The sequence below is a fragment of the Erithacus rubecula genome, assembly GCF_903797595.1.
Source record: "Erithacus rubecula genome assembly, chromosome: 3".
Taxonomy (NCBI): domain Eukaryota; kingdom Metazoa; phylum Chordata; class Aves; order Passeriformes; family Muscicapidae; genus Erithacus; species Erithacus rubecula.
The window spans coordinates 22,379,683-22,403,085 of NC_136689.1; the positions used below are offsets into that span (position 1 = coordinate 22,379,683).

Consider the following 23,403-nt stretch of genomic DNA (forward strand, 5'->3'; position numbering starts at 1 on the left):
AGATATTGGAAAGTATGCACAAATGGCTTTGATCAATTCTTGCGTTTTCTTTTGAAAGGACTTAAAATTTTCTCTTGAAGATCAAAAACAAAAGAACTTAGAGTTAAGTAAACTTCTAGAGCAAGAGAAGCAGCTGTCAAGTGATCTGCAACAGAAAATTGAATCCCAAGAAGCACTCAGTGCTGCCCAGCTGTCACGTGAGCGAGGCCGTAATTCTGAGTTGCAGGTGCTTCTTGAATCAGAGAAGGTTCGAGCTCTCGAAATAAGCAGTGCCCTGGAAAGGGAAAAAGAGCTGTGTGCTCAGCTTCAAAGTGCTGAAGATAAGGGGCAAGCTGGAACACCTAATCCATCTGAGGAATTGCTTAAAGAGCTACAGAGGCAAATGGATGAAAAGCATGATCGTATAGTGGAGTTAGTAAGTGAGATGGAGAAGTATAAACTGGAATCTGTGCAAGTGAGACAGCAAATGGAAAAAGAGAGGCAGATCCAGAGGCAAGCATTACAAGCAGAACAAGATGCTAACATAGTAGTACAGAAGAAACTCCATGAACTGGAGTCCAAAGTAGAAGACCTTCAGTGGCAACTTGGAGAGAAGAAGCAAGAGGTTCATAAATTAGGGAATGAAACAAAGAAGTTGCAGGAAATAATCCAAGATCTACAGAAAAAAGAGCAAGAGGATCAAGGAAGAAAGGAAGCTGAAAGGACGCCAAGCCACAACCCAAATGAGGTACAGTAGGACTGAAAGTAATGTGTAATATTGAAATATGCAATTTGGCTTTAATTCTTTTGCTCAATTATATGTAACTGTGCCTTGAGTCAATCTATAAAATAGCCTGTAGATTACAGAACGTGGGCACCAGAGAATGGAAAAGGGAGAGCATTCCAGTTTGCTTCCTAAAACTATTTACATGCTTCCTCCTGAGTGAGGTATATAAGGAGGAGCATAGAAGTGCATAAAGAGGAGCACGAGCAGGAGAAATGCATCTGAGTGTATACACACACTTTGTGTCTCAGTACAGGAGAAGAATATTCCTTGCAACCAGTTGCAGGAATGAGCTATTCTTACTCAGGAATGCCCCAGGTCACTGCCCTTAATCTTTAAACTGCAATGGGTCTTAGAAACATTATAAGGGACCTTCCAATGGTTTTAGTAAATAAATGAGTAAGCAATCAAACAATCATATGCATGAATATGTATATGTTAGCAAACAAAATAGAAGAAAGAAATCAAGGTAAAAAATCAATCTAAGAATTATTCTAATTTTTAGATGAATGAAAGTGGTAACTGTTGCCTCTTAAGTTTTTCATAGTCATAAAAGGTCAGGAAAGATTTTAAAATCATTTTTTGATCACTTTTATAACTTTTTCAGAAACTTGCCTGTAAAAGGTAAGCATTGTTGGGTGAGTGATTTGTGGATGGTCACAGAGAGGATTGATGGGAGACTTGATTACCTCTCTGACCATGTTTTTGACCATCCTGACATCATGCTTTTTACCAGTTATTTGTATGTGGAGCCAGAAGGGAGATTTTTGTTTTCATCTGATTTTGCTACTGGCTTTTGTCTTCTGAAGCATTGGAAACTACCCACAGCTAGAGGCAGGATGCTGGGTGTATTGATAACTGTGACAGCAGCAGCCTTCCTGCCATGCTCAGCTTGTGCACCTGGTTCTTCTGCACAGAGGAAACTGTGGTCAGCAAAGAGTTTTCCCTTGGATCAGGTTAGCAGCAGCTGTTGGGGCTTTTTCCCTTCCTCATCAGCACATAGTCTGATTTGGTTTCAAGGATCTGCCTGGAATTTCAAATAATGAATCTCTTGCTGTTTCCTGTGACATTTGCAGCACTTTGGCTTTTTTTCTTTGGTACCACACCATAGGGCAAAGAGCCAAAGGTGGAGCCATGGACTCTGTGTGAGGGATAGCAGTTCTTCCATGGCACTGTTGGGAGGCTGTTTCCTGGGAACAGGTTGCCTGGGACTGGACTGACCTCCATGATCAGGGAGGTCATGTTTCAGCTCCTGTTCTGCTGACTGTGTTAATTACCAAAAAACATAGGCCCAGTTGCCCAAATTCCTTGCATGACTGGTAAAGGAGCTGCTGATGGAAGAAACAGGCTTGGTTACATCCTGCTGAGTTTTTTTACTGGATTCACATTGTAGCTCCATGATTGCTAGATCTTAGTCAAGAAAGACACTAAACCTTTCATGAATGATAGTTTAGTGCTGCATTACAATAGTGTTGTAGCCACACTAAACTTTTTTCTCTATCAGAATTATCTGTTCTTGAGTTTCTGAGTGTGTTTCATAATAATGTGTTTTCATTGTACAGCACTGGATCACATACATTCTGTAGATACATATATATATAAAATATGTATTTCTTTCCAGACTACCTGGGATACACCCAATGACAGAACAAGAAATTGGGTTCTCCAGCAAAAAATGGAAGGAGCTGAGACAAATGAGTTGACTTACCGCACACTTACAGGAGATCTCTCTGCTGCTACTGAAATTCTGGGAAAAGTCAGACAAAAGCTGCAAAATGCATCTCCAAAGCTGAAGCAGTTGGCTTGGAAAGCTGCTAGCAGGTTAGATCAGTCTTCAGCTATTTGGTTTTGCAAATAACAGCCAGCAAGCTAATATATTGGATTTGAATCATAATTCAAGGCTGCAGGATTTAATTGAGTTGGGGGTTGTTAGTTTTATTGTGTGTGCTGTTAATTGAGATACACTGATGGAAGACAGGATCACAGATTATCAAGTGCTGCTGTAAACACTGTATGTTTTAATAGGGTCCTTTATAAGGCACAGCAAAATCGTCTTCTTTTTTCTCTGAAAGATAATAAGGTTTATCTGAGCACGGTGTAAGTAGATGAATTTTAAATAGTAATTAAACAATTAATCATGTATAAGGGGATGAATATATTGTTCTGAATCATCCTCCTTGGGGAAAAAATAATTATGGTCAAGTGAAACTGATCTTGATTCTTATTTTTGGAAGATTACAATCTCTATAAGATTGAAAGTATCATGGTACCAGGTCCATGTGAGGTTTGAATCTGTTTTTATTTTGCTGTGATGGTCATTCAATATTAACATTCCTTCTGAAACATTTGGTTAAAGCAGAATGGAGTGTAGCTGGGGAATACCCTAGGGGAAATTTTGATCACACATATTCAACAGATCTGTGGGAAGCACAACCACTATTTTAAATGTGCTTGATGTAGAACATCTCTGTCTACAATTGAGTGGAAACTGTTCTATACACTTTTTTAAAAATCAAGACAATTTTAGAGTCACTTTAGCCATCTTGAAAATGTCGTCCTGTCTTCAGTAACTGCTGAAGTGACTTTGCTACAGCTCCAGAGCATAGGAATCCAGGGGAAGTCCTGTTAGTCTGACTCGTAATGTCAGAGTTGATCTGCTGTTGAAAGGCTCCCTTTTGTTTCAGATTGCAGTTTGAAACAGCAGATGATCAAGACTTCATTGCAGTACAAAATGCTATTGAAGAAGTTATTTCAGAACTGAAAATACTGCCTGGATTGTCCAGTCTGGAAGAGGTAAGAGTCAATGCTATAACTTTGATGGGAGAGTTTGGATGAAGAGCTGTGAGCAGAAACTGCAAGGAGTTTATAAGCCTGTACTTTTTCAGATCTTTATAGAGGAAAATTTCAGTGAGTGTTCTGAATGGAGTTTTTAAAGTGTAAAAACTGCTTTCCTTTTTTTTTTTTTTCCAATTTTTAATACTTTAAAAGTAATTTTTCAACTTTCAAATCAAAACTTCTCCAGATTCATTTTAAATTTCTGCATCTCGTGGCTTTTTCTTTAAGAAAAGATATTTTCCTTTCAGTGGTAATCCTGTAACTGAGGAAACTTTTCTTAGTACTTCCTGAATATTATAATCAACATTTAGTATTTACTGTATTGTTTTGACACAATGCATTTTCTTAAACTGTCCTGTATTTACCAAATGAAAGCCCACTGAAGATTAAGTAGAGTGCACCTGTGTAATGAAATTGAAAAGAGGTAATCTTTTGCAAAGAATTTGGCAATATTTGATTTTTATGTGAGCTTGATTTGGTCCTTACCTATATTTTAAGCAAGGGTTTTCAATGTAACTTGAAAAAAGCTTTGACACTTTTCCTAAGTTAGATAAACATGAACATAGCAGAAAACCTTGCAAATTGTTATAGCTGGTACAATTGAGCTTGTATGAGAATGCTCTGCTGTAATGTTCAGGGTAAGTATAGACAAGAAAGTCAGAATAATCTGTAGCTTACATGTACATTCAAGTTTTTTATATACAAGTTGATGCAAGGTTAAGTTTGGTTTTCTTTCTTCCTTTCCTTTCTTTCTCCTGAAGCTGGTGCTGCCACCAGGGACTCCATCCAGCTCACTGACTGAGAGGCTGCTGAGGCAAAATGCTGAGCTGACAGGCTTTGTCAGCAGACTGAGTGAAGAGAAGAATAATTTGAGGAATGCTGTTATGAAACTGGAGGAAGAACTGAGAAGATGCCAGCACAGACAACCTTCTGCAGATTATGTATGTCCTTGGTGGGGCTTATTTAATGAGTTATGTATAGACACATAAAAGCTTAATTTCTTGTCCTAGTCAGCCAGGTGAGAGTGATCAAGCTGTCTTTCTTAGCTTTCCTATACAGAGTAAATTGGGTGTGAGTTATTCTTGTTCAGTGGTCAGTATGTCTCAGCTCACTCTGTTAAAGTGTAAAACTTCGTGATTTTACCCACTTTTTGTTAAGTACTCGTTTCTTTTAAGTGTTTTTGTGCCTTTCTTTTTTCTCTCTATCTCATCACCATGATAAGCATATCCAGATTGATCCAGACAGCCTCCAAGATCATTAAGATAGTATGATGCTGTTGAGGGGACTTTTCAGAGAATCTGTATTTTTCTGGGACATTGATAGGGCTTCTAAAGTCACAGTTTTTTAGGTGTCACAGTGCAAGGGTGGCCTCAGATCCAACCACTGAGCAGTTTTTCTCATTAGTTTTATGAGCTCTCTGCCAAACCAATGACTAGAAAGACATGGCCTAAGTTTTCCCAAATTATGTCATTCAAATTCAGTTTCCTTTGTCTTCAGTCTTCTAGGCACTCATCAGATGTTGGAGTGAATATTGATACTCTTGTTGCTTCTGAGAAGGAGATCTGGAACAGAGAAAGGCTGTCGCTGCAGAAATCTTTGAAACAAGCTGATGCAGAACTCTCCAAGCTGAGAGCTGAGCTCAGGAGTGAGGCTTTCCTCAGAGAACTGGGGTCAGATACTGAAAATGCTGTTTTGAGGGTAAGATTTTTTTCCACATACTAACTACAGCTGCTTTAAAAATTTTGATTTGGGCTTATTTTTCATTGTGTTCACTCTGCTTTATTCTGAGTAAAAAGATATTAATTCCGTTTTAAAATTTTCACCCTCAAGTGTCTATCATTTTTTTCTCCAAGTATGACATGTGAACACCTATGTTGTCCTTTTGGGTGTGCTCTATTCCTTACTGTTTAGGTGATCCTCTGTATATGAAGTTGCATTTAACAAGTGTGAGCAGCAGCACAATGTTCTCCATGATACTGAGAAATGAATAATCACAGAAATGCTATAGAAGTAGATGTCAAAAGTCTTGGAACTGTTGTGATTCTTGGAGCTTATGGAGCCTTTGTCTTTTTCTCCTGTTGCAGAGAATTTATGGCAAATACCTACGAGCAGAGAGCTTTCGGAAAGCTCTCATATATCAGAAAAAATATTTGCTACTGTTACTAGGAGGATTCCAGGAGTGTGAAGAAGCTACATTGGCCCTCATAGCACGGATGGGAGGACAGCCTTCCTACACAGACCTTGAAATCATCACACATCATTCAAAGGGTTTTACACGATTTCGCTCTGCAGTCAGAGTGTCCATTGCAATTTCAAGGTAAACTGGAGGAAGTTACATTTCAAACAGATATGACTGTGCTGTTTAATACATACTTTTCTAGGTCTCTAGTGAAATCTAGAAATTGTCATATTCCATCCTGTTTAAATGGTGTATTTTTGGTAGTCATGAATATAGTACATCCTTGTAGGGTGACAAGGAGAGCAAAGTGTAGGTAAATTCTATAATAGGAATAAGCAGTCTGATTGTAGTTGAAAAGGGCTCAGTATCTGATAATCACAGATAGAGTGAACTGGGTAAAGTCATATTATTAAAAAACATTATGAGCATCTAAGGATTACACTTATTTACAAAGGTTTTTTCTGCAACTTAATTTCCTCTAAAGATATCTGACATATAATATAGATTTAGCAATTTTCTTCATCTAGATAGTCCTTTGAATTTCACAAGACTAAGGATGAGCAGGAATTGGTGAGGAAGAAAAAGCAAAGTTTATTACTGCATAGTACTGCCGTGTTGCTAACAAACCTTCTTCACAAAGATTTGAACCGCCAAGCACTTCTGCTCGCTATTGTTCTGAGCCTTGTGTGTCATATAAATTCCAGGAAGTATTCATGTACCTGTTGTGAGAATTTTATACATGGTGCTCTGCAGTTGAAGTTCTGGGGCTGCAACAGGGGAAAAGGGAATATTTAGTGTGATTTGAAAATTATGGTGTGCTGTAGCTTAGGTGCTTGAGCCGTTTACTGTCCACTTGGACCTGTACAGCACCTCTAGAATTGCACAAGTGAAGCTGAAAGCAGGTTTGGACAAAAGATGATCTTTCCTTAGGGGTATGCAAAAGGATGTTTTGTATTCGATACTCAGGATTTAGATGCCCATCTGTTAATTTTGCTTGCTGGTCAAGAAACTCTTATACTTTCTAGACTACAAAAAGTAGATTGCTTTTATCAGACTGTTTCGTTTATCCTGAAGCTGTTTTTTGTTTATTTTTTTCATTTGAAATGCAGAATGAAGTTCCTGGTTCGTCGATGGCAGAGAGTTACAGGTTCTGGTATTCTGACCATCAATAGGGATGTCTTTAGCCAGAACACAGGTAAGTCATAGTCCAGCAATGACTGAAAAACTGATTTTCACAAGTCACACCACTGCTTAATGGAGATGGGTTTTCATTTATATTATCCTCATGTGGAATGAATGGGGCCTGTTTCCTCTTTCTTTTCCTATAATTGATTGGATTAACTTATTTCTTCATGCTCAGCACAGACACTAACCTATTTGCTTTCTCTTAAGTTTTGTTTTGCTGCATCGTGGGTGAGATTAAAATAAACATGGAAGGTTTCCCTATGGAGCGTGTTCATGAAAGCAGGTTTAGCTGTGTCACTGGAGTTTCTGTAGGACATCTGCACCATAGTTTTTTTCTTAGAACAAAAGCTTGTAATTCTTTTGTTACAGGTTTAAGTCTGGGAAATAAGAGTTTTCTGTTTGCTTTTTTGTAGGAGTCTAAGGAGAATCAGAAGCTTCTTTATTATTTACTGGCTATTTAGGTCTGCACTAAAACCTTTGCTCAGTCTGTGAGAGTTTTATCATTGACGTCAGTGAGGCCAGAATTTCACCTCTGCTATTCCCTGAGGGAGTCTGAAAGTGGTCTACACTTGTTCAATGCCATTTTTGTGATACACAAACAGAAAACTCATATCTGAGGTTCCCAGTATAGTGCAAAAGGTCATACTTTTTTACTTTTCAAGACACTGCTTTTTGTATTTCTAATATTCTGTATATTTTGCATTTCTAGGTAATGAATTACGGCCTGATTCGTTCTCTGGTGGTGTGGATCTTTATGGAGAACAGAGGCATTCCTATAGATCCAGGTCAGGCATGGAATCTCCTAGATCTCCTATAAACTTTCAACATAAGTATGTTTGGGGTTTTTTTATTACTATTCTCTTTCATGCACTGTTTAAATAACTGAAAGCCTCAGTGTTTACTGATAAGGTTTGTAAACGCTGTAATATTTAACTATTTTTGTAAGAATATGTAAGAAGTGATGTCTCAGGCATTCAGTGTGTGATTACTCATTGCATGATTGAGGCCAAGGCTCAAACAGCCCTGCCAGTGAAACTGGGTATTTTTCATCAAGGGAAACATTTTTATGAGTGCTGTCATACTTGGATGAGCTTATATGAAGTTGTGACTTCAGATCTTCACTGAATATCAAATTCTAGCCATTCTGGGGTTTCATTTTCATGTAAACCACCTCAATATTTGTATTGTCTTAGTTTGTCATGACCATAACAGTTTACATGGTAAAAACCTTTAATCTATTTGAGCCACTATTAACTTTTACTTATAGAGGGTAATCACAAGAGGCAGAATCCTGTAAAGATGGTGGTGTCCTTGTTGACACAAGCTTCTTAATAGAAAACCAAACTTCGGTCTCACTGTGGATTCTGCTGCAATCTCACTAGGAATTTGCTAGTCAGTCTTTGTCTCAAAAAAGTACCACAAATCCTGTGCAGTAGAAAGAAAAGGCAAGGGGGAAGAGTGGTTTCTCTGGCTTGGGCAGTAAGTGGCAGGGAGGTGAAATGGATTTGATGTGCTGGCTACTATGTAGATAATCTAAGGGCCATGCAGGCCATAAGGTATCCCTGCCTACAGCATTTTTCTATGTTGCTGATATTTTTGCCCCAAATGTCTCTTTTTGAGATGGTGTGTGTTCTGCCCCTAGGCTCCACGGGATGCATGCTGATTTGCACCCGGTGTCCTTCACCTGTCCTCAGCTGCAGAACTACGACCCCGAGAGGGCTCTGAGCGATTACATCCACCGCCTGGAGGCGCTGCAGAAGCGGCTCGGCAGCGTGCAGTCAGGTAGGGCTCAGGCACCTCCCCAGCACCTCTGAGCAGCACGGGCCCACTGCCACGGGGCTGCTGCTCCTCTGAGATGCATAACAACTTCCATTTCATCAGTTTTCAGCCTTAAACAACAGGCATTTCTGAGCTCACTTAGCAAAAAGCTCACTTAAAAGAAGATTGTAAAATTCTTTGCAGAGATATACAAGAAGACTTTCATTACAGATTTTGAGATTATTTACTGTACTCCCCTGATCTCTAAATTTATTAGATTCAATTGGCATCTTGCTAAGAGTTTAAGTTATATAGAGAAAAACGCACCCAGAAGATTGGGATGTGGAAGAGGAATTTTTTCTCCAACCACTTCAATTCCAGAAGTTGCAGTCAATTTGTCCCATAAATGATGACAATTTTTCTGCTGAAAGAGGAATACATCAAGAAAATTGTCAGAACAATAGGATTAAATTTATCAAACTTGAGTTTTGAAATTATTGTGTTTGTCTTCCCCATCAATTTGGGGAAGTTTTGTTCTTAAAAGATTTGATCTTTAAAAGTCCCTATTCTGTGATTTTCCATGTAAAACCTTTAACACTACTCAGCTGAATTTATATACTTGTTCCAAGTAATCCTGATGACAGTTCTTCTCCATCCTATAGGTTCGACTTCATACACTCAGTTGCACATGGGTATAAGAAGATAATAATACCCTTCAACATCTCCATCACTGGCAGTGATGCTAACAGATTGCCTTCTGTAAATCTGTGCTCTTTCTGTGCTTTTGTATAATGTGTATATTGTGGGACCAATATGAACACAGCTATACGATTGTATACAGTTCCATCCTGGCACACCCACAAAGACTGGGATTTATGGATGTAGGCACTTTGTGTTTATGAAAAAAAAAATCTGAACAAAAAAAAAAAATCCCCAAACAAACCCCCCCAAACCCAAAATTCCCCCCCCCCCCCCCCCCCCGTTAAATTACATGTATATTTGTGGAATGCTAATTTAAATGATTAACTTATGAAGTGTGTATTTATCAAAAGGGTGCGAAGATGAAACTTGTGTATTAATTAAATTGAGCTACATTCAGCAAATTTACTTGCACTTTTTCTGGCAAGGCTACTGAAGTTACATTGACTCTCCTAATCTTTGCTACTGGCAGTGCAGACAGAATATCACTTGTAGAGACCTATTTTTGTAATGGTAGAAGTTTTGAATTTTATGGGTATTTTGTCAAAGTACTGAAATAAACATGACTTCATGCTTCTAACTGTGTTCAAGAACTGCTCCCTTATTCACATGGAACAGGTTGGTCCTGCCTGAGCTCCTCCTGCTTTTAATGTCTGCAGTTTGACTTTTTACAGATTCCAAGGTGCTGCTATCAGAGAGAGGGACAGAGACAAGCCTGGCTTCTGCAGACCCTGGTCACGGCTGACAGGGCTGGGAGGGAAGAGCCTGTGCTCTCTCACACCTGCCCTGACTGATACAAACACCAGGTTTTAGAACAGTTACACTGAATTTAGATGAGGAAGGATACACTGAGCACTGCTGGAGGGGGGCACAGCCCACTCCAAGAGAGTTACAAATTTACTGATGAAACCTTTTCAAAAAGAAGTGACAGGGTTGAGCATGGAAAACTTTCCCAAGAGGTTTGTTTACAAATTTAATCAAAATTCCTGTGAGCCAGAGCTCATTACCATATATCTTCAGCACTCTTGAACCAAACACCATTTAACAATCCTGCATGAGTCAGTACAAAACCAGACAACATTCAGCTATTTCACCTTTTTACACACAAACATGTTATTTACAAAATTCATGTTGTTGGTATCTTCGTATTGTTACTCTTACACTTTACATCAAGTTTCCAGAGATCACCATTTTCAGGTTTTTTTTGTTACAGAATTACTTGTTGCTTTCTGAACATAAGCATTTTATAACTACTTCAAGTTAGACAGTTAAATGGCTCATTCTTGAAATGACTTACCTGTGAACATTTTGAACTCTGCCTATCACTTAGCTGTACAGTAACATTTTCTTAAATCATCCAAGACCATCACTTGCTTGGAACAGAATCATAAATGCCAAAGGAAGGCACCACCAAGTACAGTCCCCTGTTCCCAGATGGGAAATTGGGTACAGAGGCAAGATAGGCAGGCTTGCCCTTGGTTATCTGGGGAAAGTAATCTTCAATTATTTTTCAAAAGTAAGAAGTTCCATTTGTACAAATTACTTTTTTCTTCATTAAAGATCTGGCATGCACCTTAAAACCATTTCATCAATTGAAAAGACATTTTTGCTTTAAAAATGCAATGAGAAAATTATAGAACAAGCAATTATACACAGCAGCAGTAAATAGTGTGGGCAAACAAAATAGATGCAAAACTTCTGCATTTGGTAGACTACTGTTGCTTTCCTAACAGTAGCTTCCATCTGCCACTTATTCTGCCACAATTTCATTCAGAAGTCTGTTAGTTCACACAACTTCAAAATGGAAGGTTTTAGCACCAGTGTTTACAGGGACCGCCTCTTGTATCTGATAACAGGGTTGTTAGGTGTGTGTATCATTGTTGTATAATTTATGGTTGGGAAATAGTCATTGATGAGATCAAATTCATACAAACGAAGCAAAGTAGACCAAATAGTCTTAATTTGAACATAAGCAAAGTTTTCTCCAATGCAGCGATGACGGCCTAGAAGAAAAGCCATAAAATGCAGTCAGAATATTTTACTGGATCCCCTTTGACAGTCAGCTAACTTAAGAAGTTTTATGCAGATAGTAGTTGCCCCTTTCTCCACCATCTGAGGCTCTGATGTTTCACATACCCCATTCCATAATTTCATCTAAGTCTTATTTATCCGAGTTGTCTCTGCATAAAACAGACGAGTAAGTGGAATGAGATTGTGCTGTTCTGTCCCCACCACAAAGCATTAATTTATGTATATCAGGAAAGAAGCATTTGCAACACTGAGAAATGAGATCAGCTCTAACACCATCACTGCAATATTTGCAAACTGTTCTGGAAGTTGGGACTCCTGCAGACTTCTGCTTTGCCTTCAGCAGAACTTGTATTACCAGGTTTGTCCTTGAAATGAAAAGATGTGAGGCAAGCATCACCTCATGCTAACCTAAAGGTGTTTTGATAACTGCTGTGAGAGATATATACAGCTATGAGTAATGCAGAACTATTAACTTAATTCTTCTAACAGCACTTCTACAGTAAAAAAAATTTCAGGCAGAAACAGGGAAAAAAAAGGTCCACCCTCAGATGCTGCAGTGTGAAGAGGTCCTGTAGGAGATGGCTGGTGTGAGCCACCTCAGCACAACCTCACACCAGATGCTGCATTCTCTTACTCACCAGCACCAAATGGAATGTATGCAAACTTCTCTCCAGCTGCTGGGTTATCTTGGAGGTATCTGTCAGGCTTGAAGTCCAGAGCATCATTCCAGGAGTCTCTGAGTCTGTGGTTAACAGTGGGAGATACACACACTTGATGGCCAGGGGGAATATTGTATCCAGCAATAGTCTACAAAAGAAGAGACAAGAGCCCACACATGATAAAATGTCTCAGTTTTTCTTTTTAAAGTGTTACCTGAAGTGTTACATCATGAGGCTTAAATTTCTAAAGATCTTGGCCAAGTGCATTTAAAATTAATGCAACCTAACACTTCCTCTCTTACTTGTACAGGACACAGTGTTCAAGTAGTTGCAGGAACCTTCCAGCTGTTTTAGTAAGGCTGGCAATTCTACAGAAGGAGGTCTTACAAAAAAAGAACAAACTTAAAATTTATTGAAAGCCTTTGACATTGAAAGGATGTAGTTAAAAAATATTTGAATTTTTTGACATGGTACCATATTTGTACAAACAGCAAGTTTTCTTTCGGATTTATGTAGCTTGTATACAATTCATGCCAAATTTTTCTATGACAGCAATTAAAAATACCTGGCAAACAAAAAATAGTGGCACCTAACTAAGCTCAAATAATACTACCAGCTACAAAAAAGGGTCAGTTTTGCTGAAAAAAAACCAGCACATGGCTGTTCCTAGGTCCCAGAGCTGCTCTTCTCCAGATGGAACTATGTCTGTTCCTTCAGCCTCTCACCACAAGTGCTGCAGCCCCCTCCCATCCCCTCTGCTTGTTTCACTTCATCAATCTCTTGCTTGCTGTGGGCTGCAGGGGTCTAAAACTGGACACAATTCCACATGAAGGTAAAAAATACCAAGTTCAAGGTATTAATTGCATTCCTAACTCAACACTGACTATGCTACCACTGACAGAACTCCAGATTGCCATCAGCTTTCCTCCCTGCCAGCAAACACAGCTCATTTGTTTCCTTCTGCCAGCTAGATATCTCTGTGCTGCTGCACTGAAATTAGCTCCAAAAAGTGTCCTCACCTGAGGAGTTCTTGCCATTCTCATCATGGTCATTATAGGAGGTCTGAGCCTTAAAGTTTCTTTTAGACAGCGATCCAGCAAACTGAGATCCTTGAGCTGAAAATACAGAGAAAATGATGCATCAAAATACAGCAAAGTTTATTCAACACAAACAAAATGCTATTTCATACCATTTAAAAACAAACTCAAAACTCAAAGAGTAAGCAGCTTATATTTACATGTACTTTATTAGCTACATTATTTCTTTTACATTTGATTCAATTAAGAAGGAAAAAATCACTGACTAGTGCAATCAAATACAACTAGTGTCGTAGTGATGTCTCTTAATTATTTTCTGTTGCCTATTTAAAGAATAAGGTCACACTGCATTGCTTTCCTCAGTGGAAATATGAGGATCTTCCTCTGCTACAGAACTATCATTTATTAAATAAACATAGGAACTGCAATTTCCCTAATGAACACCGATTAAAAAAACCAGTAGCAAGCTGAAAATTTACTTGGACAGGAAGAGAAGAGGAATGTACTGGCAAACAGCATTATCACAGAATGTGTCAATTACTATTTTAACACAAAAGCATGTAACTGTATTTCATGTTCGATGAGCTTTTAATTTTTTTTTTTTTTTTAAATAACCATCTAAAAGTATGAAAATACCCCTCAGGACTAATGTAATATACAAACCTGGTCATAAGATAAGGGTGGCAGGTCATCCCCACACACTGCTTTCTGCTCTGCATAGCACTGATCCTGTATGGCTTTGTCCCTGGCGAGGAAGAAGCCGAGCCAGGCGCTGGTGGTGGAGGAGGTGTGCTGCCCTGCCAGCAGCAGCCCGATCAGCATTCCCGCAATTTCATCGTCCGTCAGCGCGCGGCCGTCCCTGCATCGAAGGGAACCAAGCTGGGGCTTCATTTGGTCACGTTGCATTATTTAGCATTGCTGTTTATACAGCAGCATTTACAATTTCTTCTAATGTACTCCCTCTACTCTCTCATTGCCTCCCCTAAACAAAGAGGCAAAAGATCTAAGGGTAGGGAGAAGGGAGAATGGAGGGAGAGAAACTCTTTACAAGCCTTAAAGAAAATCATTCTTCAACAGCCAGCAAAGAGAAAGGAAGCAACCTCAGTCACTTCATGACCACCATCAGAAATTTGAATAACCATTGACAATTGAAGTTTTAAACCTGTTTTTAAGAATACAACTAGGACAAATGGCATGCAACAAAACCAATCCAGAACATGAGGGAGTGTTTCTTGGGTTTTGGTAGATAGTTCCAACTGAAGAGCTCAAAGTAAACTCTTGGCTTACTTGTACGAAGCATCAAGTAGAGTTTGCAGCATGTCATCCTCTTTTTCCTCAGACTTTCGACGTTTCTGGATAACCTTGTAGAAAATATTCTTTATTTCTCTGTGTGCTCGATCTCGTCGTCTGCGATTCAAAACACTTCCAATTAGCAACTTTATACATAACACAAATGCTTATGAGGATTTATTGGGATGTCTAGAATAGCTTACAAAGAAGTGGTGGGGATGGGGGGGGCTATCTGAACAACAATGATGTTTAGATAAAACACTTAAGTTGCTTCCTCTGTTCCTGCTGGTACCTGAAGCTCGGCAGAGGCAGCCAGCCTGGCAGCAGCCAGGCAGCATGAGTGAAACCCCCGTCCAGGTCGGCGTACAGCTGAGCCACCTTCTCATCCAGCAAGCCTCGAATTTCCTTCCCGTGTAAGCAATGACTTGCTGTCAAAATGATCAGTTCTGAAAGGGCTTCAAACAGGTCTGAGGAAAGATTTGAAAAAGATTACTGAAATGTGTCTTATCAGATGTCTCTTTGAACAACTTTCTAGTTAGATCACTGATACCTTTTTCTAAGGTATTTCTTTCTAGAAATTTTTCTAGCAGAATTAGTAATTCTTCCAAAGCAAGCCATGCATCACAAGCTCAAGCCTTAATAAATAAAAGTGAAGTCATACAAAGATTTATCCTGAAACCCAAATCCATGCGAAACCAGTTAGTTTTGCTGCTCACCGAATTATTTTTGTATAGTAGTAATTAAGTAGTAATTAAGTACTACATAAGTAGTAATTAAGACACTTAAGTATCAGTTTATATATAGCCATATTATTAACTATATTTACATATAAATCATATACATTCAAAATAATATATCAAAATGTGACATGCACTCTAATTTTTATGCATTTAAATATAAATATGTACATTTAAACAATATTTGACACACTTATGCAACTGTGAGCTTGCAACAATGATGATGGGCAAACTGGGAATGAAGGAAAATAAGAACTTTACTTCAGTCACTAACATAACCATTTCAGCTTTGAAGATGCAGTTTTTCACTGTAAAAACTACCAGAGCCAAGATCTTCAGCACAGGCTCTCCAGGCAGTCAGGGACTAGGAAGTGGTTACACTGAGCTGACTGATACCACCCAAAACAAGCACAACAGGTGCACTATGAGCTGACTAAAAAAGCAAAACTAAGATAGTTCTTCATTCCTTTCAGTAACTTTCTGAGCAGCTACCTTTATTCTCCAATAGCCCTACATTTGATTTTTAAAAATCAATATTTTCTTTCTTCTGATGTTCAGTACACTTTTACCTATGTAATTTTTAATTTCTTTTTATTGCAGTACATCTTTTACAAAAATATACTGCATTGGCTTTAAGCACTTCCCAGAAAACTGGAGGAAAAATGCATTTGATCCTGCTTACTTTTCTCTCCTTGTTCTCCCCATGCTTTGAAATACTCCTTTGTTTCTTCTTCAATCACAGATACATGCTGTCTAAACTGGGCAATGTTTAGCCCAGTTTTGAGCATTTTCTTCTGTTCCAAAAATATCTAAAAGAACCAAGACAAAAAAGCAATCAGTACAAGGATCATCATATTAACGTGATTAAAACTTACTTGAATTTGTACTATTAGAACAAATAGAAGTAAATAGGGATGATAATTAGGACTGCAGGGTACAACAGATACTCAGTTTTAACTAATAGGCAATACTCTGGTTTTCACATTCTTTGTCTTTCAAGCAATAGTTCAGAAACATTCAAGTAAAATAATAGCTCAAAGGAGCTGCAGTTCTCTCTTTTGCAGCACCAAACAAAAAAATCATTTTAGTATCTTCATTGAGCTTTATCCCTCAAGGCACAAGATACATGCAAAGTTGAACTATGGAATGCCCTTTAGATCTGTAACCACAAACATAACCAGCCCCATCTTTGCAAAGTCTGGATTTAGCCTGTGTCCCTTGATATGTGGCCTCCTCACTTCCTCTCCTGTGATCTCTCAGGCAGAAGGACCCTGGACTAGAGATGACATTTTCTTTTACAGAGCCCTCTCATTTCACTGCCCAGGATGTCAGACACAGAAGCAGGAGGCAGACTGCTACTGAGGAAAATAGTGAGTTTCACACCCTTCTCACCTCTTCTTCTTTTTCTTTGTATCAATTCATTCAGTAGCTAACAAACCTACTGGTGAAAAGCCCTTCATTAGATGAGAACCATTCTATGTATTAACAGGACATTGACTCAGAAAAGTACTAATTTGATTTTTAAGCCCTAATTATGAATGAGGCATCTGCCCTACAACTCTGCACTGTACCATGAGTAATACACCAAAAACTGTCTTCCCACCAAGGGCTCTGCATACACGATACAGAACAAAAGGCATTAAAAGAGAAACTACTTCCTAGAGACTTCTGTTTTGAGAATGCAGTGAGGACCCCTGCAGTCTGTCAGAGGGCACACATGCCACAGAGCAGAGACAATGCACATCTTCCCTTGCAGCATGCTAGCCAGTGTCCAGCTTGATGGAGACATAAATGGCACATAGGAGTGAACACATCCTCTGCAATTTAAGCTCCTGTCAGCTGTCTGCAAAACGCTTGGAGGGAGAATAGAGAGTGAATACAAGTTGATGTACTGACTGTGGATATTAACCAGATTCACTGGCAAATAAGCAAATTACTCATTTTGAAGAATAAGGGGTGGTTCTTCCAAACAGGGACTGACAAATCACAGAATTAATAGATACTGAGCAGCTTAAGCAGAGAAAAAGAGGACTGTGAAAAGAAAAAAAAACTTGAGGATGACCCAGCAATTGTACAACATTTTTCATGGCTCTCTAAATGCCTTCCCATTAGATGTCTGAAATGCAATCACGGTGGTGACACTATGCAAAATAACCAGCTTACCTCTAGCAGAATGCATTCTGGCTACAATTGGCTGTGCTACCTCTCTAGCTTCATAGGGGGAAACTAGAGATAATCAGTATCAGAGATAATTTAAATGTCAATAGCAAACTCCCTACATCTCCTTGCTGTGGAAAAAGAGTAATTTTTGTGGAAAAAAAGGAATTTTCTGAGGAACCTGAATCTGCAGAGAAAATAAGAAAGAAGTCCTTCTGGTATCAAAGATATGAATTAAATAGATATATCCACAGATACCCAAGGCTTACTGAGTAATAGGATGAATCTCTTGACTAAAGCAGAACTCAAGTGCGCTCTAGGGAAAAAAATAAACCTAGAGTAACTCTAGAAAAAGACCTCATTTCAGAAAAAAAGAAAAAGAAAGAAAAGCTTTGTATATGGTGGGCCAATGAGGTAGGCCTAAATCATCCCTATGTGCCTGAAGTACATGGTGGTAAGAAATGCCCATTTCCAAGGAGCTTACAGAAAATTCTATAAAACTGATGGATGAGATTAGATCACATCAAAGAACTAGCTCTTGTATGAAGACAGACATTCAAATCCATCCACAAACTAAAGAGCATGAAAGCAGAAGTCAAACCACCTGTAGCAAGTGGTCAAACTTTCACAGAATAAAGGCAAACCATGACCTTTAAGTTTCAAGCAGACATCCCATGACTGTCAGAATCCCCAAAACAAGCACAAAACAGTGAAAATCTGGCCATTTTAGCAGTCTGATTCACAGACACTCTTCTGAAACAAGTATACACCAGAGAAGAACATGAGATGCATTGCAGAGAATCATGCATCCTCCATGCTCCAGCAGCTTCAAAAGCAATTCACAACTCCATCCCTGACTTCTTGAGAAAGACCTCTGACTATCCAAACTGACAGAAAAAAGTCTGTTAGAATGGCCCCACTCATGGAAGAGATTTCCTAGGACACAAGAAATCTCCTACTTGTTATCCAGGCTGCAGTCCTGCTGGTTCTCATAGGAATGAGGAGCTGTGCAAATCCATTAAGTGGCAAAGAACCTATCACCCAACCAACCAATCCTCCCAGAAACTGCTATCCAGAATTTTTTACTTCCTGACAAAGGAGGAGACAACCAAGTTCTCCTTTACCTACTTAGAAAGTAGCAAGCTGTAGGTAGTTAGGTGTGTATGAGATTGCCAAAACAACTGTGTAAGAACACATTTAATCTGTGGATCATGGCAAAATGTCAGCATAGAGGGTAAGAGAGTAGTAATTACTGCCCCTAAGCCATATAATTAATAGGGCAACAATCAGAGCACGTAGGCAGAGATGAATGAAGAGGTATACTAAGGAGGGAAAGAAATTGATGGTCAGAGAAAGTAGACTGGCATTTATACAAACAAAATGGGGCCAAAACTGAAATTCCAAAAATAAAGTCTATCACAGTGCTGTTTCTTTCACCCAAGTACTCTGCTATACAACATGCACTGAGCACAGTGCCAGTGGAGCAAGTGTGGTCACAGAGAAGTTGGCTTCTGCAGTTTGAGAGTGTGACATGACAAAAAAAGAAAGCAGCCAGTGCTTAGCTCAGATACAATGCCACATGACAAAGCCCCTGTGCCCCCATGTAAACTGTATTCTGCAAACAGAATGATTTCTATCTGAGCAAAACAAACCTTGTGGTTCAAACTGTTAAATTATTACTCCCAAGTCTAGATTTAGTATGGCATAAATACAAAGTTAGCAGTCTTAGGGCTTTCTCAAAAGAAAGACCTGAAGTTGCCTGGAAGGGAAAAGTGAGCTGCAATCAGTGGCACGCTGCAAGGGAAGAAAAAAGTGACTCACTGGCTTTTCCTCTATGGTAAGATTAGATGGTTTCAAGAACAAAAGCTACCATCCAGAATGAGAAATGGCTAAGGTGCTAAAGAAATCAACCTGAACATGCTCAGTCTTGATTATGCAGATGAGACTCTTTGCCTATTGCAATCTGCCCCGGTTCATACAAACACAACCCCATCACACAGAGCTGAGAGCTCAGGGCTGCCTACTCAGCATTCAAGCTGCACTGGTTTCCTACTCATCTGATATTTCAAATACAAACCGCATTAGGGACGTCATAGGCAACTCCCCTGCCAAAGACCGGCGTGGTTAACCGAGAGTACACGTCCTCTGCATTCAGATCTTCATTCTTACTATTGAACAGTAGAGCAGCAGCATCACTACCCAGTAAGTATGTGAATGTCTTGCCAACCATAGTGAAACTGAACACAGGTCCATACTAAGAGAGAGAATAAATTAAAAAAAATTATTTTAAATAAGAACAAAAAGCATTAAATCCCAATCTCTCTGTACAGTCTTTTATAAATTACTTTTTGTCCTAAGAAGTATGCAGGCATTTAATAAAGATAAATATATTTTAAACCACATTTAAATTCATTCTCAATTACATACTAGTGATATCTAATGTTATAATGAACACATGTGAACATGCACATTTTAAAACTGTTTATTTTAGAAAACATTCATAAAAGATCAGTTACACTAAGAAAAACTAGCAGAGAGATTGCAGGACATATTCACCCCAGTAATCTACAAACACTGCCTCGAAAAATTCCAGATTTGGAGTTATGCATAGATAATCAGGGGCAAATAAGATTTTGAAGTTTAAAAGTCATCTCCAGCAGACCTTCATGGACCAGATTTGGCTCTCTAATTTAACCAAGCTAAGATTTAAGCTCATAACTCTAGATAGCTTTAGACAATGTGAAACAGCTTGATAAATCTAATTTAATTGGAATTAAGGCTCTACTGATTTAGTTAATTTCTTCTAGTCTCTTACAGAATAAAAACTACTGAGGTTTTACACATCAGCTCTTTTAACATCAGAGAGGCCTTAAAATTCATCAAGCTGCCCACAGAGGTGGTCAGCTACATTCCAGCCTGGTCATAGATTGGTAAAGAATGCGACTAAAAGTTACCAATTACAGCAAGAACTAATTTCATGTAAATGGCTTTTTAACTAACCTGTGATTCAGCTATGAGTATTACTCAGATGTACAAGCATATTTGTGACATGTGAATCATGAGTGCTCAGAAAACACTACAGCCACATGAAGGAATCTGAACATCACAGAGCCAACTGTGCACACTCCATTCCAGATTCGAGGTGGTAAATCAGAATGAGCTGATTTAAACAGGCCCCAGAAAGAGAACTTAATAGATACATAAAAGTATTTTTGTATGTGGGAAAACATACCTTGTCATAAGCATTTTCCAAAAACTCAATGGGACTTTTTCCAAATGCAATTGCATGACCAAGAAAAGGGATGCTTGATGAAATAAAAGGTGGGTAGTTCTGTAGAAGAAAGAGAAAAATAATTACTGAATTTTCTTCGAAGACTATCACAGACTCATAAACTAACAACATCCTGAGCTGGAAGGGACCCACAAAGATCAAAGTCCAACTCCTGGTCTTGCACAGGACCATCCCCAAAGGTGACAGCATGGGCCTGACATTGATGTCCAAACGCTTCTTGAACTCTGCCGGGCCTGGCGCTCTGACCACTGTCCTGGCATGTGCCAGTGCCCAAAAGTAATAAAATCATGTCCATTACAAAGAAACTAACTACAGAGGAGGTCTATATATATTTATTTAAACTCTTTTGTGAAAAGGTCAACTTTAAAAAAAATTCAGTTCACTACATTTAAAAGCAGCAAAGATTAATGCATATGATTGAGATTCTTCCTACGCGTCTGAATACGAAGCACAAAGATGCTGCAACTGAAAAGAAGGCAGTCGAAAAAACGGAACACTGCTGGAGGATTTGTTAAACAGCCCCTCAAAAGCACCTTCAGGTTAGCACCGTGTTTCAGACATCAGCGGGCACCTCCTCTTAAGCTCCATCGATGAAACAGTACCGGGAACGCCCTTGAGCTCCGCAAGCCCCGAGCGCTTCTGCCGCCGGCGGTACCAGCAGCCCGGTGAGGGCGAAGCCGGCAAGTGCCCCAGCAGCCCCTCTGGGCCAGCAGCTGGACAGACGCCCCAAGCAGATTCCCCGAGGAGGCTGCAGGAAACACGCCCGCAGCCCGCTCCCCCCGGCCGGAGCCCGCTACCCCCGGCCGGCCCAGCGCCGCTCCCCCGGGATGGCGAGGCCGCTCCGGGCCCCGCGCCCTGCAGCGAGCCCGCCCGGCTGCCCCGGTCCGCGGGCACCGGCCCGCCGAGCGCTCACCTGCTGCTCGGAGCCCAGGTGCCGCCGGTAGCCCAGCTGGAACAGGTAGCCGAGGCTGAGCGCGAAGGCAGAGGCGGCCAGCACCAAGGAGAGGGGGTTGCCGACGGCCACTCGCTCCAGCAGGGACCCGCCGACCTCCATGAAGTTCAGCATCTTCTCGGCGCTCGCCGCCATCCGCCGTGGCTCCGCGGGGCAGGGCGGCGCGGCGGGGCGGGCTGGGGCGAGCCCATGTGACAGATCGCGGCGCTGGGCTGATCTCTGCCCATGTGACGATTGCCGCCGCCGGAGCCAACCCGCGGCCGCGCTGCCCGGGGTGACGGCATGGGCCGGGCTGCGGCCCGCGCCATTGGGCGGACGGCGGGGGCGGGCCGGGCTGGGCCGGGCCCCGCGCCTCACGCTCGGCCCCTCCGGCGGCGGGGGCTGGGCCGGGCCCCGCGCCTCACGCTCGGCCCCTCCGGCGGCGGCCCCGCGGCGCTCGGAGCGGGGGCGGTCGGGGCGCTGAGTGTCCTCCAACAGCCCCGCAGCACCGCGGATGAAGCTTCTGACGGTGAGCCGGCCCTCGGGCATCGCTGCCGGCGGCCCCGCTGACAGCCCGGCGGAGCACGAGGAGAGCTTATTTGTGGTTAATTCCAGATGCTCCAAGTATTTAATGTCAGAAAATCCCGGTGTTGTTTTTGAAATGAGTTTCCGCTAAGATCTAAGTGTTTAAGATCAAATAGTGCACAAAGCTGCTTTTGGAAGGAGAGCTCATCGCAGCCGAGCTCAGCTTGTTGTCCATATACAATTTTTTAATTCAACAGGGATGCATTTCCAGAAAATTGGGTAGGTCTTTTAAAGGCAGTATTTGTTCATCCAGTGAGCCCAGTCCGCTTCTAAAATTTAAATGTGTAAATCTGGGAATACTAGAGGGAAACTGGTTGATCATTGCAAACAATGAGACATTACATACATACATTACATGACATATGTTATAGTGAGACATTTCGACAGGGTACAGTTGCAAAGATTATCTGTAATGCTTCTAAATAAATTTTTGCAAACTTCAGAATCCTTAATTCTCACAAATTCCCTACTTCATCTGAAATAAATTATTTGTTGCCATCTGTTCTGAGTACTTTGATGGAAAAGGTGAACAGGCAAAAGCATAAACTTGTTACTGAATGAATATTCTTGTAATTTTTTAAATGTAATATCCTCTGGTAATCCCTGTATCAAGGTCTTGTGTGCTGAGTATTACTGGATGAGTGGAGGTAGCAGAGAACACTTGTGAATGCTGATGTGTGCATGGAATCAGTGTTGACTACCTTCTTCATGTCAGCTATGGGATATAGTTTTCAATTTGTTGCCTGCAAGCTCTGAAGTTTCAACACTTTTCAATGCCAAAGGAAATTTATCAGTGCTGTAGTGATTGAGAGAGATCCGTGGTATTTACAAACCTTGACAATTCTTTCAGGGGACATGAGAGCTATCACTGGTTGTTACTGACGTTCTGCTCTGTCAGTTTATGAAGTGAGGACATTTTTGGTGGAATAGCATCAGTCTATTTCTTCCAAGGGAGAGGATATCCAGAGTATTTTATTTCATTTTTGTGTAATATTTATATTTAAATTTATATAGAATAGTAATTTAGTACATTCTTTTTATAACTTAACCCTATAGTAATAACAATTAAGGTAAAACAGCTTTTGTAAATCATGTATGTTGTTTCTGTTGAAGCTTTCTTTCTTTTTTCAGTCAACAGCCCAGCCTTAAACTGCATCCAACTCCAACCTGAGAATGGTTGGGAAACCCTCACCTCCCTGGAGCAATTGTTCCCTGCACCAAGCAGCAGCAGCAGCAGGACATAGCCCCAGGACCCAGGCTTCCCT

The 23,403-nt window shown here is 40.3% G+C and overlaps 2 protein-coding genes across 2 annotated transcripts in view; one reads left to right on the forward strand and one right to left on the reverse strand.

Moving 5' to 3' along the window:
• Positions 1-9,999, forward strand: part of AKAP9 (A-kinase anchoring protein 9) — a 106,501-nt gene extending 96,502 nt beyond the window's left edge. The window contains 10 exon segments of the mRNA XM_079300338.1: positions 59-727; positions 2,385-2,584; positions 3,448-3,556; positions 4,360-4,539; positions 5,096-5,296; positions 5,683-5,915; positions 6,887-6,972; positions 7,672-7,792; positions 8,605-8,744; positions 9,383-9,999. Coding sequence (XP_079156464.1) covers positions 59-727; positions 2,385-2,584; positions 3,448-3,556; positions 4,360-4,539; positions 5,096-5,296; positions 5,683-5,915; positions 6,887-6,972; positions 7,672-7,792; positions 8,605-8,744; positions 9,383-9,426 — 1,983 coding nt within the window. The 3' untranslated portion in view covers positions 9,427-9,999.
• Positions 10,000-10,379: 380 nt separating this feature from the next.
• Positions 10,380-21,825, reverse strand: CYP51A1 (cytochrome P450 family 51 subfamily A member 1). The gene is made up of 10 exons (XM_079300339.1): positions 21,536-21,825; positions 20,563-20,661; positions 19,408-19,584; positions 15,856-15,982; positions 14,729-14,903; positions 14,434-14,553; positions 13,810-14,005; positions 13,129-13,224; positions 12,089-12,257; positions 10,380-11,422 (listed from the first exon to the last, which is right to left on the reverse strand). Exons 1-10 carry the CDS (start codon positions 21,707-21,709, stop codon positions 11,244-11,246), a joined length of 1,512 nt encoding a protein of 503 aa, XP_079156465.1. The 5' UTR covers positions 21,710-21,825; the 3' UTR covers positions 10,380-11,243.
• Between the last annotated feature and the right edge of the window lie 1,578 nt (positions 21,826-23,403).